This window comes from Hypoxylon fragiforme (genome assembly GCF_022984875.1).
Source record: "Hypoxylon fragiforme strain CBS 206.31 chromosome Unknown GGS25scaffold_2, whole genome shotgun sequence".
NCBI lineage: Eukaryota > Fungi > Ascomycota > Sordariomycetes > Xylariales > Hypoxylaceae > Hypoxylon > Hypoxylon fragiforme.
In genome coordinates, this window is record NW_026054757.1 from 2,276,066 (window position 1) to 2,290,529 (window position 14,464).

Consider the following 14,464-nt stretch of genomic DNA (forward strand, 5'->3'; position numbering starts at 1 on the left):
GAGAACACTGAAGGTGTGACTTGAAGTTCTGAATTATGTAACTACAACATGAATACTAGGTACTGTACTGTATTGTACAATACTGACAGTACATGTACATATGTAGCATGCATAGTTACATAGGTAGGTTAGGATACAAAACTGTGCACATGTGTGGCCTCAGTTAAAGTGGTACTTCAAACTACATGTAATATGACAGTAAATTCAGTAATATGTAACCCCTCCTAAACCTTGATACTACATAGAGGTACTTAGCACCGGCTACATTCATGTACTGATACTCCTTACATACTAATAGAGGCATGTAAAAGGCGCATTGAACTGCATGTGGTACCAGTGTCTACAAAGTACTGGGTACGTACTTAATACCATCTACCATGTAGTCGCTTGATCTTCAATCAAATGTTCAACGTTCCCAATAACTAACTAGTACATCAATACCCTTTCGCACTTTCAAGTTACTTTCACACCACATCCCACGCTACATTTCTCAATCCTATTTCCATCAAACTTCCAACTACAACTAACTCACTTTACTCCTCTCTCCATCCACCTTATTGCCCATCCATCTTGAGAACTACATATCCATCTCTTCATCTACTTCTAAAAAGTTCTTGTCGAACAAGTAAACTTGCTGTTATATTTCTACTCTATTATTCTGCTGCTCTGCTGTTCTTCTTGGACTGGTTGTGTAGCAGTTGCCATCTGGCCCACTGGAGTGCCGCCCTGGTTCTCTCCACCTATCCGCCTTGATCCTTTTGTCTCTTAATGGTGAGTGCCATCTTCACTTACCATACTTCACCGGTCATGATATCTCCTGTAGCTAGCTTTTTCTCTTGATTTTGATTTTGAAACGATGCAGCTCATCTGTGTTTCTGTCCAGTTTCAAAGAAACTAACTATGCCTAATTATCCAATAGTCGGGACATTACTCTGAGCACTCTGAGCCGCCTCCTTCAAATACAGGACGCTATCGCACCGCGGACGAAATTGTACGTTCCATACTTGATAGTGATGCTTCGCCACTCGACATTAGCCCTTCCGGAGAGTTATATCGGGCTATAGAGAGGTATTATCCATATCCACGGCCTCAGAATAACAGACGGCCAGACCTCTTTCGGAATAGCTTAAGACCCTTGGGCCAACGCTCACCCTTGAGGAACAGCATGCCATACGAGCCTAGCCCGGAGACGCAACGAAGATTCTCGAGAGAACCGCAAAGCTCTGACACATCGCCATTATACAACTTACCTTCCACTACTCCTTACCTACCGCCACTGCGGTCCTTGACAAGTTCTCGACGACCCTCGATCATGCCTACCTCCCGTGTGCCTAGCGGGCGAAATGCGCCGACACGTCCAGCTGATCGCTACCCATCGAGGCTTCGGGGTGCGCATGAGAACCGAAGTGAGCCTATTGAAGATGCTGTAGAGTTTTGGGAACGTCTCGAGCCCTTTGATCTGAGTTCGCGAGGTACCCGAAGGTCAGCCACAGCTCAACTCAACGATTCTCAGTCATACCTAGACGATGAACGATTACGGGAAGATAGATTACGGGAAGATACCAATTCACAATTACGGGCACTCGCAGAATTCACCAACTCCCCCAGCCACCCTTATTCAGATCTTGCATTTTCATCACCACCGCCACCTCAAGACTCTACAGAAGAGAGCCGACGAGTTAAAAGGCGCAAATTGGATTCGGATCGCCTGTCCAGTGGATTTCAAGGCTTTCGATACGGGAAATACGGACAGGTCGAACCTGGTCAGCTGACTATGGAGCTAGTCAGCTGTGATGGTGGCATCTATTCGGATGACAGCCACAAGTATGCCGCCGAGAATATCCTCAAAAATGATCAGACGGTCTACTGTACTGAGGGGCCGAGGTGTAATATTATCCTGAGGCACCAGGGAGCCACCGTTTTTACGCTAAAGGAGTTGGTTATAAAAGCACCCAGGTCGAACTTCACCTCTCCGTGAGTGGAACTTACCCTTTGTAATTGCTCTTTTTCGCTAATGTGCCATTCCATAGTGTACAGGAGGGCATGGTCTTCGTTTCGATGACGTCTGACCATCTCCTAACGCGAACAGCCCAGTACCAGATTCAATACTCTGCGACATTACCTGGGCGCACAGAGCGGGAGTCTCAACCTCTGACGCCAATTGTGTCTATTAGACATAATGAAGATGGGAGCACTATGACCCATGCACAGATCCGAGCAAGGCGTCTTTACAATATCGGCATGGAAGATGAAGACAATAGTGTTCGAATTGCGCAAATTCCCTCGGAATTTAATGTCTCGCCGCCTCCTTTTAGAGTCACTACGGAGTGTAGCGATGACGAGGGAGATGATCCGACCCCAGGGGAAGATTGGCCGCCACATGTTGGCATTGGCTCATTGCCATTTGAAAGTGAGTCGAGTGATGAGGAAGAAAACTCACCGGACTATTCGTTCAGAGAGGCATTTCGCCGGTTTCGCCGGCGACGTAATCGGCCTAGCAACGCACTCGCAGAAGCGTTGGAAGCTGCTCAGGTAGCTACACAGGAAGCTGTTCGTGCAGTGGGGGGTGAGTTAATGGTTCCGCACGCGCGATTCTTCATTGAGCGGAACAGAAGTAAATGTACCATCAAGTTTGATCCGCCAGTTTCTGGGCGGTTTATATTGTTGAAGATGTGGAGTCCTCGTCGCGACCCGAATGCAAATATCGACATTCAAGCAGTGGTCGCTAAGGGCTTTGCTGGGCCAAGATTTTTCCCGTCTGTAGAGTTACGATGATAGACTTGCACAAATATTGGCGCGAAAGGGAGTAGTAGCTCATTGATTAATAGGATTAGTTGCCTGAAAAAAGGGCAAATGGACTAGTTTTATTACACCTAATATCTGTGTGTATTCTTTGAACTTTATGCTATCTCCTTTCTTTGAAGATGGGATATTTCCCCCTTTATACAATTCAAGTCTCTACATATGTATTTTGAGTCATACATACATGTATATCTTCTATTGATGTACATAGCCTGGAGGCATTATAATTTGCTACTAGGTAGTTACCTAAAATAACTACTTGATACACATTGCCCATCCCCATAAAATATCATGTACGTAGATGTACATACCTCTTCCTTTCCAAGTCTTACCTACATATGTAATATACTACTAGCAGTACCTACCATTAATTTAAGATATTCTTAGAATAGCTGCTAAAGCTTCTTATTTACAGTTTAATTTAATCCATTCAAAAAAGTATATAACATACTTTAGGCATAAGCCTTAAAAACTCATAATAAGGGCTTTATAACTTTATACAAAAAAAAGGTGCCGTTTTTAAGTTAGGGGTTAATGTGGGTATTTACATTAAAGTTGTCTGCAAACACTACGGCGTAGTATGTACATCTAGCTGCATCAGCGCATCCGCATCGAAGGTACTATGAGATACATGTACATGTGCAGCTGCCGCAGCAACTTAGCCTCGATGATTGAAAATGAATCATCCCGGCTAAGGAATTGTCATGTGGCAATGCAGTTTAAGTTGAGTCACAGCAATTTAGGTATGCTAGCAGGGACAGAAAACGTATTAGGCCCCCACTTAAGCATTTCAGATTAAAATGGTGCGTTATGCCACTATTACTACCTACTACATGCCTAAATTAGCAGAACACACCTTTCAAACCTTACAAGTCCTTTAAGCTACGATACCCATTTTTTTCAACTAAATATTGAATTACATATCTATTTTCTTACTCGACAACAAACATTCTTATTCAACACCTATATCATCTCTCACCCTCACCTTCACTCTCTTTGAACCAATCCAACATTCCCGCCCTTCAAATATTCAACAATCATCAGATACTACAGGGAATCATGGCTGTCCGCGCACAATTTGAAAACTCCAACGAGTAAGTATCAACCCCGCCATCTGTAATCAGTTTTGACCAGGAACCCCGCGAATCAATTTTGTGCGATAAAGCAGAGTGAAGCAAGGCAAGGCAAGACGCAATACCGAGACTTTTAACTGACCATGTAACTTCGTTATATAGGGTTGGTGTTTTCGCAACACTCACAAATACCTATGCCTTGACTGCCGTAGGCGCAAGCGAAAATTTCTACAGCATTTTCGAATCGGAACTACAAGACGTCATCCCCATCTGTCGCACTACAATTGCCGGCACACGCATCATTGGTCGATTAACAGCAGGGTAAGGATAGCTTCAAGGCTTTGTTTCGTCCATTTACTACTGGTACACCAATCTAACGAGGGGTTTTGCATCATTATAGGAACCGTAATGGCCTTCTCGTACCCACTTCTACAACTGATCAAGAGTTACAACATTTACGCAATTCTTTACCCGACGCGATCAAGATACAGAGAATAGAAGAGCGGCTTTCCGCTTTGGGCAATGTTATCGTATCGAATGATCACATAGCGCTTGTGCATCCGGACCTAGAGCGTGAGACGGAAGAGATCATTGCAGACGTCTTAGGTGTCGAAGTTTTCCGGCAGACAGTTGCGGACAACGTGCTAGTCGGCAGCTACATGAGCTTGAGCAACCAGGGTGGACTGGTACATCCCAAGACAAGTATCCAGGACCAAGATGAGCTGAGCAGCTTACTACAAGTACCGCTGGTTGCGGGCAGCGTGAATCGGGGTAGCAATGTGGTCGGGGCTGGCATGGTAGTTAACGACTGGATGGCGGTGACGGGGCTGGACACCACGGCGACGGAGCTCAGTGTCATAGAGAGTGTGTTTAGACTAGGCGAGGGCGCAGCACCTGGTAACATTGGCGGCAACCTGAAGGATACGATGGTGGAAAGCTTTTACTAAGGGGTTTGGTCTCCTTATGGGTGAGCAAAAATTCGCCGTATCGAAGATGGATGCTCCGGGATGCCTTCTTAGGTATTGCCCATCTTTATTTCTCGGGAACGAGCCGGTGCCGTCATGAGACGGTTCTAGCGATGCCTGAATTGGTATAATGGACAGCTCAAAGGCAGCTTTATGGTTGTTATACCAGTGTATTAGCATGGTAACTGCTTAGTAATTCATTGAAGCATTCCAGCTACGGTGCTGTCAGTCACAAACAAGGGCTTAGAAAACGGCATTGGTATTGGCATCAAATTTGTTTCCAGCTTGGGTTGGGAAGTGAGCCGTGGAAAACGAAGATGAAATGTGGATAAGATATAATAGTTGTTGTCTATGGATGTATATGGCAAAGAGCCATGAACCGTACCGTATAATATGTAGGTACCTAATCTAATTCTGCTCACATTAGTATTTTCTGTACGGAGTAATACCTACATATGTACCTAGGGTACTCATACTTCTACTTAGAATCTACTATGTACATATGTAGGTATTTACACAGGCGCTCACTTGTTAAAAAGTAAAAAAAGTAATTAACTATTTTCATCAAGTTTTCTATCGATAATAAAATCGGTTAGTTGAATTAAATTTTAACTACTCCTTATTACCCCTTACCTGCACTGTGCACTGTGCATTGAGTTCAGTTTATTTTTGTGGGGTATTCTTATCTTATCTTATCCACCCCAAAAAACACGGCTCGACGCGTCAAGCTTTACTTTCTGTATTCAATCCCCTCCCATCTCATCCCTTCTCGCTTCCCGCTTTTCCACTTCCCACCAATCTATAGTTATACCTTACCTCCTACAACACTTACATTTCTTACCCCCAATTCTGTAATCACCCCAAGTCATACCTATCAGGTACTCAGTGACGAGCTTGTGTAACAACATCTCATCTTTCAATTCACATCGCGATTATTACAATCAATTACTAGGTATAATCAACCAATCACCATGCCGCGACCCAAGAGAAGTCGCGTCGCGTCGACTCGAATAGTCGCAAAAGAAACAAGTCCAGTACCCATTGCAGTGCCAGGAAAACCCATTCAAAATGACTCGGATATTTACGACCTGAGTGACCGCGAAAAAGATAAAGCCAAACAGAGACGGGAATCATTACACGGTGTAAATACTACACGAACGCGATCAACATCTGCACACCAGACGAAGGCATTAGATGCTGCGCGACAGCGACGCGATTCTGCAATGGATCGACTAGAGAACATGACATCCACATCGAGCAACCAACCGGATCGACCCAATGAAGATTTAGATTCCTCCATTGAATTTGGGCGCAAGGTTTCCATAACCCCACAACGTAGGAGGATTGGCGACTTGTCGGGACTAGATTTGGACGACGATGATTTTGACGATCTCAATACTACTTTTGACACTGCCGGCCCGGCTAGTGCACAACGATCGGCTGACACGTCTTCCATGTCTGCGAGCTTATTCAAGCGACGACCTCGCGCAGGAAGCTTTTTAAGCAGAGAGGACGGCTACATTCGACCAAGCAGCCGAACCGGTCCCAACACACCCGGCCTTAGTTCAACGTTCAACATTGGTGTCTTCAAGAGGAGAGTTCGGGAGCCTAGCATTCTAGGCACCGCACAAAAGCCGCGCCCACAGATGATTGAGCCTGAACCTGAGTCGCCATCTGAGGAGGAAGACGAAGAAGAGGAAGAAGAGATCGCCAACCAAGACGGGTTTGCACCTGAAGCTCAGTCAACTCCTTTGATGCGCTCTAAGAGACGCTCGGGAGAAACTGAAGCCAACCCTACATCGCCCCAACCCGGGCCAAACACGGTTTCTCGCAAGCGAAAGTCTTCAGAAGGTCATGAGCGTCGCGCTCGATCCTCGCCATTCCAAGCGAAAGAGCCCACCGAGGATGTAGTACAACAAACAGACTCAGAACTCTCATCCCTGCCGTCCACTCCACCTCGGCAAACCAGTAGACCGGTGACACCTATTATGGACGAAGAGCTGATGGCCCCACCCTTAAGCAGTAGTTCATCCGCAGGCGACTCCGAGATCTGGCCGCCTCTACAATCACTCGCAAGGGGTCGCACAAAACGCCCAGTCTCGGGTCTTCGAAGGACTCCAGTTCGCGACGACAATGTCTCCGACATTTCCTCCCCACCGTCTCTTACCCATTCGCCAAATTACCGCGAGCCATCCCCACCACCAAAGCGGGCAACGAAATCAAGCCGCAGAGCCGCAGCTTCCAAGTCAGAAGCAAAAATTACTACTGCGGATCTAGCCGGTTTGCTACCTCGTCGTCGGCGTAGGAATGTGACAGTCGATGAGGATTCAGACGCTGAAATCGACATTTCTGGCCTGGGAGATAATGATGATGAACTCTCGTATCTTGACGTACGAGCTCGGGCGCATCCGGCGCGATCATCATCGCGTCCAGGAAACACCAGAAACCGAAATGGCTCGAAGGGGGGATCGACTTCGCGCGGCAAGGGGAAGCAGGTCTCTAGCTCGGCTAATAAAAAGACCGCCATAACTTATAGTCGAAATTCGGATAAAGAGAACCAAGAGGAAGAAGATGTCGAGGGAGAGGATGGTGGCTTGGGCCCCGAGGTGGATGACGACATCGAGGAGGACACCCAGCAACTGGTTGCGAGAGTGGGCGAGGAGCTTAAGGATGCGGCCCGCAAGTTCCAGGAGGTTGACAAGTGGCAGCTGGATTACGAGGAGATGACACAAAGTAGTTCTCCACGAGATGCTCGTTGAGCTGTGTTGAGCTGTGTTGAGTTGTGTTGAGTTGCGGCGTGTTGCGAGTAGTCTTGGAGGAAGAAGGAAGGAGTTGAAGGGGAAAAAAACGGAGGCGTACTTATTCATGATGGACGACCATTTTTCATACATTGTAGCTGGGTCACTGACGGATCCATGTGCTCTCAGTTATTGCTTCGCAGTTCTAAGGCGTCAGTCTACGAGGGCTATAAGATATTTAGTCACCTAAATGTGCACAGGTGACGTTTTGGAGTGAGCTGTTAGCTTCGATACCTAGGCATGATTATCGAGTATCAATCAGCGTCTAGTTTGCTATCCAGAATCAAATCGTGGATCATGCCTCGGCAGGTAGCAGGTTAGCTAAATATTCATATAAATGCAGAGTTTTGCCTCTGCCCTGGATGCTTCTTTGCTGTCTCGAAATCCTACAAACAGTATAATGCAGTACAATGCAATACAATATAGTACATACGTTAGTTTAAACACCTTCATCCACTTAAAAAGCTGTCTTCAAGCGTATTTGGCCGATGTCAACAACACAAACTAAGAGACAGCCTCGCAGGCGCAAAAAGAGAAGTATGCGCATCTCGATCTCGATCTCGGAATTCTGCCCAATAAGTCTCGCCCCTCCCCTATCTCTATCTCGAATCCTAGCCCTCTGTTCGCACGCCGGTCTCGCATTTATTCGTTTGTACTAGGACGATGGCGTGTACTCATCGGTTCATGATCATACGGTGATTGCTCTGGCTATGGCACTCGATCCGGGAGGGGAGGGGGGCTATTTATTACTAGAGTTGAGAGAGAGACTTTCAGACCACGTACCTAACGTGTCAACTCGTCGCCCCCTTTGTTTTATATTGTCTATAGCAAATGGAGCAAACACACCAATGGAGCCTACACAACAAATAAGTTCCTAGGTACAGTGTTATACTTCAAGACTTATTTGTTTATTCCGACTTCTCCACGACATCAAATCCTATGATATACATGTGACGTTCGTCTTTCTTTCTCCCGCTCCCCTTCTCTTGTATGCCTATAATCATAAAATCGCAATCGTCTAACCACGATTTCAGAGCCGAGTTTTTCGTACCCGGGCCTCAAGAACGCCAATATCATGCATCCAGTCATAAACCTCGTCAGTATGCTACCTAGGTAGGTATCTACTTACCTTCCTTCCCGCCTGCCCTGCCCGCTGTTTATCCAGCGAAACGGAGCCGCCGCTTACTTCTGCTCTCTCTCTCTCTCTCTCTCTTTGTTTTTTTTTCTTTTTCTTTTTTTAACTCGGGTCAATATTTTCATCTTACGACTTTAACGAGACACTCTCTAGCGTCTGCTCAACGATAGGAAGCAAATCGGCGATTTTATTCGCGTCGCGCAACGCCGCTGTAACGGCATCGGGCACCAGTCCCGTCATGAGGAGTTTCTACAAACACACGCATACGTTAGCATCTCCTCTACCTACTGTCTTTCCACGTACAGAGGTATATAAAACCACAACAACAATATACAACAGGAAAAGTAGGAGGAAAGAAGTGCACTTGAAACATACAGTGAAACATAAAGAAGAAGAAGAAGAAGAAGAAGAAGCGAAAAGAGACAGAAAAACACTCACCCTCTTAACCTCCTCAAAGCCGAGCTCCTTGGCGGTATACTCGCGCGTGACCTCCTCCTGCGCGAAGTCGACGTAGACGCGGGTGTCGCGGATGCGGGCGACGACGTTGTCGAGGCGCATGTAGAGGCGGGCCAGCAGCAGCATGCGGTGCTCGTGGACGCGGACCTTGACGCTGAGCACGCTGATGCCGTTGTCATCCAGCTCGCTCTCGTACAGCATCACCTCGTCGAAGAACAGGATCGGGTCCCGCCGCTTCAGCAGCTCGATCGGTATCGGCCTGCTGCTGGGCTGGAACTGCAGCTTCTTCCTTCTTTCGCTTTCTTCTTCGGTGATTGCTTCTGGTGCTGTGTCCTCACCCCCATCATCGCCTACCCCACTACTACTGCTCTTTGCTGAAGTTTCCGCTGCACCGGGACCAGGCGGCGGCGGCGGCGGCAGCGGCAGCAACGGCGAAGACGACACCACGGTGCCCTTATACGTCGTGCTATAGCTCCAATCATAGGGCTTGACGACGTCCCTGATGCCCGCGCTCGTCTGCTCGCGGCTCGCGGACCAGCTCTTGGCGTAGGCGACCTGGAGCATGTGGCGGTCCGTCTTGTCGACGGCGTCGAGCGCGTCGCGCGCGCTGAACTCGATCCCCCAGCCCGTCGGCCCGTGCCGCACCGCCACCACGTTGTCGCCGAAGATCATCTCCGGCACGGGGATCCCGAGCGCCTTCTCCATCGCGTCGATCGGCCCCGCCTTCGAGATCGGCAGCTTCCGCGACGAGATCACGAAGTTGCCCTGCCGGTGCGACGTCGTCGCCTGCGCGAGGTGCTCCGGCCGCGGGTACGGCTCGTTGGGAGAGGTTATGTGGGATGCTGCCATTTTTATCTTGGTTTGATTACCCTTACAAAAGAATTCAAGGTGGTAAGGAAGGCTGGCTGTTAAAGGTTGGAATGAAATCAAGGCTGAGGTTGAGGTTTTGAGGTTGAAGTTTGGAAGCTTAAGCTACAGTACCAGTAGGTAGCATGCATATCTGTAACCTAGGTTAGTAGCATATCTGTAGCCCTATGTTGCACTGAGAAGCCCTACTACTAGTCCTAACTACTAGTACTGCTGAAGACATGGAGGGGCAGGAGCTTCGTCACAGTGGGGCTGTTACCACAAGCGATAAGTTGGTGGTCTAAGCTTCTACCGATTTACTGGGCACGTATTTACAGGGATGCTTGCAGGGGTAATGGTATGTATGAATATCAACCGGGGATACCTATCACGTACGAATACCTATCCCATTCGAAAGACCCAATTCGTCCTGTGACCAATCTAAGTACCCTCTCGACCACCTATTCAACCTATTCAAGTTGACGGAATTCCCACTGCCATCGTCTCTTGACGCCAAATTTCGCTATTAGACCATTAGCTAGGTACCTAGATAGGCTGCCTCCTCGGGTACCGTTGCCTGGCTTGGACGTACTTCTTGTGCTACTCTACCCGATATCATTGCCTCATCACCCCTAAGTTTTCATGACAGTGTGATAGCTAGGCAGTTGTTTCGAATCAACAACTCTCGCTTCATCGGGGGTTTCCTTGAAATGCTCGATAATTAAGTATAATAACACACATGCTAGTAATTGTGTTTAATCTCCATCAGTAACGATCCGAATTGTGGTTGTTGATCCGAATGACGGTGATGCAGGATTTTTCAAACGCGTCCAGCGATTCTGGCTCGTCTAGCTTCCTCTTCCTTGTTAATCGCGACACGGTCCAAGAAGTCCTGTCGGTTGACATAAGACTCCTTGGATTTCCCAGCTAATTCGAGTTCGTCTTTGATGCCCTCCTTGTCCACGAATCCGGCCCAGTCCATCCGGCTCTTCTCGACTACATTCAATTTCTTTGCCTTGGCCTGCTCGCGTAACTGCAACCTCACATCCATGCCAAGGTTCAGATCCGAACGTTGAGTCAAGCCTTCAATAACAGGCTCGAATATAGATCGGAACGCCTTTCGTGGGTTTCTCTTGAGTTGGTCGTCCTCTGCTTCGACGGGTTCGACCGCGTTTGGGTCTTGGGATGCGAGGTACAGTCTTGCTTCCGCCGAATCCCGGGGTACTAATTTTTCCTCCATATGCACTTTTCCCGCGAAATTGTATGTACGTTTTATCTTGATCATCACAGGTGGTTCGGCTACGCTCGGCTTCTCCGTTTGTGTCTTGTCCTTTTCCGCCTGGGGTTGTCCGTCAATGCCATCTTGTGTCGGTCGTTGGCTTTCCTTCGTGTCTGAATCGGACTTGGAAGGTATTAAGGGACCAGCCGTCATCTTTGCCCATAAGTCATCCACATCGATCGTGACGGGACCAGTATCTACGCGCGACTTTTTCTCTGCCTTCTCGACTGCTCGCATACTCCGAGTCTTGATGAGACCACCCTCGCCACCTACATCTTCCAGGTCGCCATGTTTTCGCTTCTTCTTTTGACGTTTCTTTCCTTTATGTATAATGGCTTCATCGCCCGAGTTTTCGAAGCCGGTGTCGGGATCTGCATCAGCACTGAGCTTCGTACTGGATATTGCGACTAATTGAACTTCGCCGTCTGATTCGGATAAGTCTGAATCGGCTGCTACTGGCGCCGCGCCGGGGACAAAGTCGGAGTCCTCATCAGAGGCATAGTCTTCATCTAAGAGTGGCTCTTGCGCCATGATTCTGATGGTTTTGAAGCTTATGTCGTACGCGTAGGTGGGAGATTGAAACGCGATTCAATGTTATTCAACATTGTTCAACATTGAAGTTGTAGGGTACTAGGTACTAGGCTAGGTACCTAGGGTACATTAAAACTTTTGAAGTTCAGAACTGACAGAACATTAATTCCCGCCCCACATGTATATACACTATGCACGTGCCACTAATTGATATTCTTTAAGTTCTAGGCTGAGTTCTTAATCCACAACCCAGTTCCATGTATAACGTCACCACTATTCAGTTCTACACCTTTCACAGTTCTACACCTTTCAACACAAGAGCAAATTTCATCTTATCTTGACAAGCTAATATAACCCTTACGTTTATATACTATATAATATACTATAAAATTGACCACATTTTCCCCCTTCATCTTACAAGCCCCAATATTCCTTCACGAGGTATGCAGCATACCCAGCCAGGCCTCCAATTGTGACCATAGAGCCATAGTAGCCAACGGGTCGTCCAATACCCATCCCAGTGATAAGACCCAGCTCCGCGTGAATGATTCGGAAAGCCAAGAAGGCGCTGAGAGCTGCAGTAATCACTTTCCGGCTTCCTCCGTTCAGCTCAGCAAACGCTGCAAGCATGAGACCGAGTGGGGCATTCTCGAGGAAGTTTACGTGGCAACGGGTTGCCAAGTAGAGCTTGTCGGTAGGGTCGGCATTCTTGGAAGCGTTATCACCCAAGTATTTCTTTTCCTTGAGACGATGGCCGACGACGCGGAGGCTCAAGAACGTGAAATACGCAGAGAACGGAAGTGCGAAGGTGCCGGTCACAGCTATCACCAAGTCAACGATATGTAATCAGTAAGGCGTTTCAACTGTTATGTAGGTATGGGCTGGCTTGATCAAACTCACGCACGAGGGGCCCAATTGTAGCTCTATAAGCCATGATTCAACGATATATAGGTACTAGGTAGGTGGAAGTACAGTAGTATAAAGTGAAGTGAAGTGAAGAAAGGTGAAAGGTTAAGGTTTTTCTAAAGCCGATGTCATTCTCTGATACCATGCCATGTGTGGTGTAGTAATCAACATTGAACTACTTAACCTAGCTGCCTAGCGACCTTGGGTGGATCTCGTCTATCCGACAAGGGGACCATGTCTATATACTACGTCTGAGGGTTACTACTAGTACAGCCTCCTGTCTTCCGTCCCCTCATTGCATAGTACTGACGCAGCTATATTGATCTAGCCATGTCAGTAATACATGCTATAAGATGCAGTTGGAGATTTGAAGATCAATGGTCAGCCATTCTGCATGAGAGCGATCTTCGATGCCAAGACTCTTCCCGTCGTTGACAACTTCAATGTTCCCCATATCACGGAACCCCACAACTCCAAAGTGAGATAGATCTATGATCCATATCTTCGCTTGTAACACAATTGTGTCATGGTCATGTACTTGCTGACGTCACAGACTTGAGCCAGGCGTGCGAAGCAGCTCGGCACTTCTCGAGTATTTAAAGAAAGAAGAGCCCTTTGTGACTAGGATAGGTAGATCTATTTACTACATGTATTTCTTATTAGATTTCTTATACCATACTGTTTTGTAAAGCTCACAACTATGTCTTCGGGAAACAACCCACAAGCTTCTCTTATCGGTGGCCACGCCGAATACGTCAAGGGAACCGCGGAGGTTAGTATCATACCTAGTATGCTACTCTCAAAAAATGGCAATGCTAATGTCACAAGTAGTCGGCCATTGGCAGTGTCACAGGCTCGCAAGCGTGGACAACCTCTGGAGAGCAAGCCAAAGCCCACGCCGTCGATACTATGAAAACAGCGGGCGAACAGCGCAATGCCTCGACTCAAGGCTTTGGAAAGGTTGAGCAGAAGTTAGGCCAGGCCACTGGTTGTGAGGGCATGGTCAAGGAGGGAAGTGCTAGCAAGAGGCAACAGTGAGATGCATACACATGTGTTCCCACTTACCTATGTACGTAAAATACGTACGTACAAACCAATGTAACAACACTTGGGGGGTAGAATATGGTTATGTGGATTAGTTTTGAAGGCGTCAAGGGTTCTCGATGAGGAGCTAAGTATCAGGGTATGTTACATATACCTAGTACGACTTATATACAGGAACAGTTTCATTTTCAAACACGCACGACCTCAACTTTTCATATTCTATAACATAATTGGATACTATTCTCTTTGTCAGAAGGGACCTCCAGATGTCTACAAGGCTAGTGATGTGTACATTTATATAAACCTCTCCCTCTTTCTCTCTCCTTACTCGACTGTGTCATATATGTGGCGCTTCCTGTGCATTTGGGACGAACTACCAGGTGCCTAAATAGGTACATAGGTAGGCACGCACTAGTCTTCTATCTTGTACGCCGGGGCACTTAAAGCGGGTATCGAGATGCGCCGGCAGTTGTCGGCGGCTGACGCCTTAGGAGACGAAAGACTGACCGCATCTGGATTTCGGCTCCGTGGTCGAGTTTCGGTTAGGCGTGCCGGAAAAGATGTCGAGTTCCGTGAAAATGGTAATAAAATGGTGCACATGTGGTAAAATGGTACCTAGTAGTACGGAC

The 14,464-nt window shown here is 47.4% G+C and overlaps 7 protein-coding genes across 7 annotated transcripts; 4 read left to right on the forward strand and 3 right to left on the reverse strand.

The window, feature by feature from the left end:
* The first annotated feature begins 429 nt into the window (after positions 1-429).
* Positions 430-3,079, forward strand: GGS25DRAFT_476157 (uncharacterized protein). The gene is made up of 3 exons (XM_049259772.1): positions 430-771; positions 920-1,974; positions 2,031-3,079. The coding sequence occupies exons 1-3, from the start codon at positions 769-771 to the stop codon at positions 2,773-2,775; spliced, it is 1,803 nt and encodes a 600-aa protein (XP_049120181.1). The 5' UTR covers positions 430-768; the 3' UTR covers positions 2,776-3,079.
* A 378-nt stretch (positions 3,080-3,457) lies between these two features.
* GGS25DRAFT_476161 (eukaryotic translation initiation factor 6) lies at positions 3,458-5,378 on the forward strand. The gene is made up of 3 exons (XM_049259773.1): positions 3,458-3,896; positions 4,038-4,196; positions 4,276-5,378. Exons 1-3 carry the CDS (start codon positions 3,862-3,864, stop codon positions 4,820-4,822), a joined length of 741 nt encoding a protein of 246 aa, XP_049120182.1. The 5' UTR covers positions 3,458-3,861; the 3' UTR covers positions 4,823-5,378.
* A 215-nt stretch (positions 5,379-5,593) lies between these two features.
* On the forward strand, positions 5,594-8,036 carry GGS25DRAFT_476162 (uncharacterized protein). Its single transcript, XM_049259774.1, has one exon. The coding sequence runs from the start codon at positions 5,812-5,814 to the stop codon at positions 7,597-7,599; it is 1,788 nt and encodes a 595-aa protein (XP_049120183.1). The 5' UTR covers positions 5,594-5,811; the 3' UTR covers positions 7,600-8,036.
* A 321-nt stretch (positions 8,037-8,357) lies between these two features.
* Positions 8,358-10,078, reverse strand: GGS25DRAFT_529240 (TIP41-domain-containing protein; the record flags this gene model as incomplete). The annotated part of the gene is made up of 2 exons (XM_049265264.1): positions 8,358-9,022; positions 9,212-10,078. The coding sequence occupies 2 exons, from the start codon at positions 10,076-10,078 to the stop codon at positions 8,900-8,902; spliced, it is 990 nt and encodes a 329-aa protein (XP_049120184.1). The 3' UTR covers positions 8,358-8,899.
* A 223-nt stretch (positions 10,079-10,301) lies between these two features.
* On the reverse strand, positions 10,302-12,116 carry GGS25DRAFT_126793 (BCNT-domain-containing protein). The gene is made up of 2 exons (XM_049256192.1): positions 10,668-12,116; positions 10,302-10,598 (listed from the first exon to the last, which is right to left on the reverse strand). The coding sequence occupies exon 1, from the start codon at positions 11,883-11,885 to the stop codon at positions 10,896-10,898; it is 990 nt and encodes a 329-aa protein (XP_049120185.1). The 5' UTR covers positions 11,886-12,116; the 3' UTR covers positions 10,302-10,598; positions 10,668-10,895.
* Positions 12,117-12,299: 183 nt separating this feature from the next.
* Positions 12,300-12,819, reverse strand: GGS25DRAFT_518304 (membrane-associated, eicosanoid/glutathione metabolism protein; the record flags this gene model as incomplete). The annotated part of the gene is made up of 2 exons (XM_049263510.1): positions 12,300-12,706; positions 12,786-12,819. 2 exons carry the CDS (start codon positions 12,817-12,819, stop codon positions 12,300-12,302), a joined length of 441 nt encoding a protein of 146 aa, XP_049120186.1.
* An 80-nt stretch (positions 12,820-12,899) lies between these two features.
* GGS25DRAFT_126831 (uncharacterized protein) lies at positions 12,900-14,074 on the forward strand. The gene is made up of 5 exons (XM_049256193.1): positions 12,900-13,058; positions 13,120-13,269; positions 13,345-13,417; positions 13,491-13,563; positions 13,623-14,074. Exons 4-5 carry the CDS (start codon positions 13,492-13,494, stop codon positions 13,827-13,829), a joined length of 279 nt encoding a protein of 92 aa, XP_049120187.1. The 5' UTR covers positions 12,900-13,058; positions 13,120-13,269; positions 13,345-13,417; position 13,491; the 3' UTR covers positions 13,830-14,074.
* Positions 14,075-14,464: the final 390 nt, after the last annotated feature.

What these genes read in the sequence shown, in the direction of transcription:
- GGS25DRAFT_476162 (XM_049259774.1), top strand. Translation starts at nt 5,812, where the DNA reads ATGCCGCGACCCAAGAGAAGTCGCGTCGCGTCGACTCGAATAGTCGCA.
- GGS25DRAFT_126831 (XM_049256193.1), top strand. Translation starts at nt 13,492, where the DNA reads ATGTCTTCGGGAAACAACCCACAAGCTTCTCTTATCGGTGGCCACGCC. An exon ending in ACGTCAAGGGAACCGCGGAG is followed by an intron (nt 13,564 to 13,622) that starts GTTAGTATCATA and finishes TGTCACAAGTAG; the next exon opens with TCGGCCATTGGCAGTGTCAC.
- GGS25DRAFT_476161 (XM_049259773.1), top strand. Translation starts at nt 3,862, where the DNA reads ATGGCTGTCCGCGCACAATTTGAAAACTCCAACGA. An exon ending in CAATTTGAAAACTCCAACGA is followed by an intron (nt 3,897 to 4,037) that starts GTAAGTATCAAC and finishes TTCGTTATATAG; the next exon opens with GGTTGGTGTTTTCGCAACAC. An exon ending in ATTGGTCGATTAACAGCAGG is followed by an intron (nt 4,197 to 4,275) that starts GTAAGGATAGCT and finishes GCATCATTATAG; the next exon opens with GAACCGTAATGGCCTTCTCG.
- GGS25DRAFT_476157 (XM_049259772.1), top strand. An exon ending in AGGTCGAACTTCACCTCTCC is followed by an intron (nt 1,975 to 2,030) that starts GTGAGTGGAACT and finishes GCCATTCCATAG; the next exon opens with TGTACAGGAGGGCATGGTCT.
- GGS25DRAFT_126793 (XM_049256192.1), bottom strand. Translation starts at nt 11,885, where the DNA reads ATGGCGCAAGAGCCACTCTTAGATGAAGACTATGCCTCTGATGAGGAC.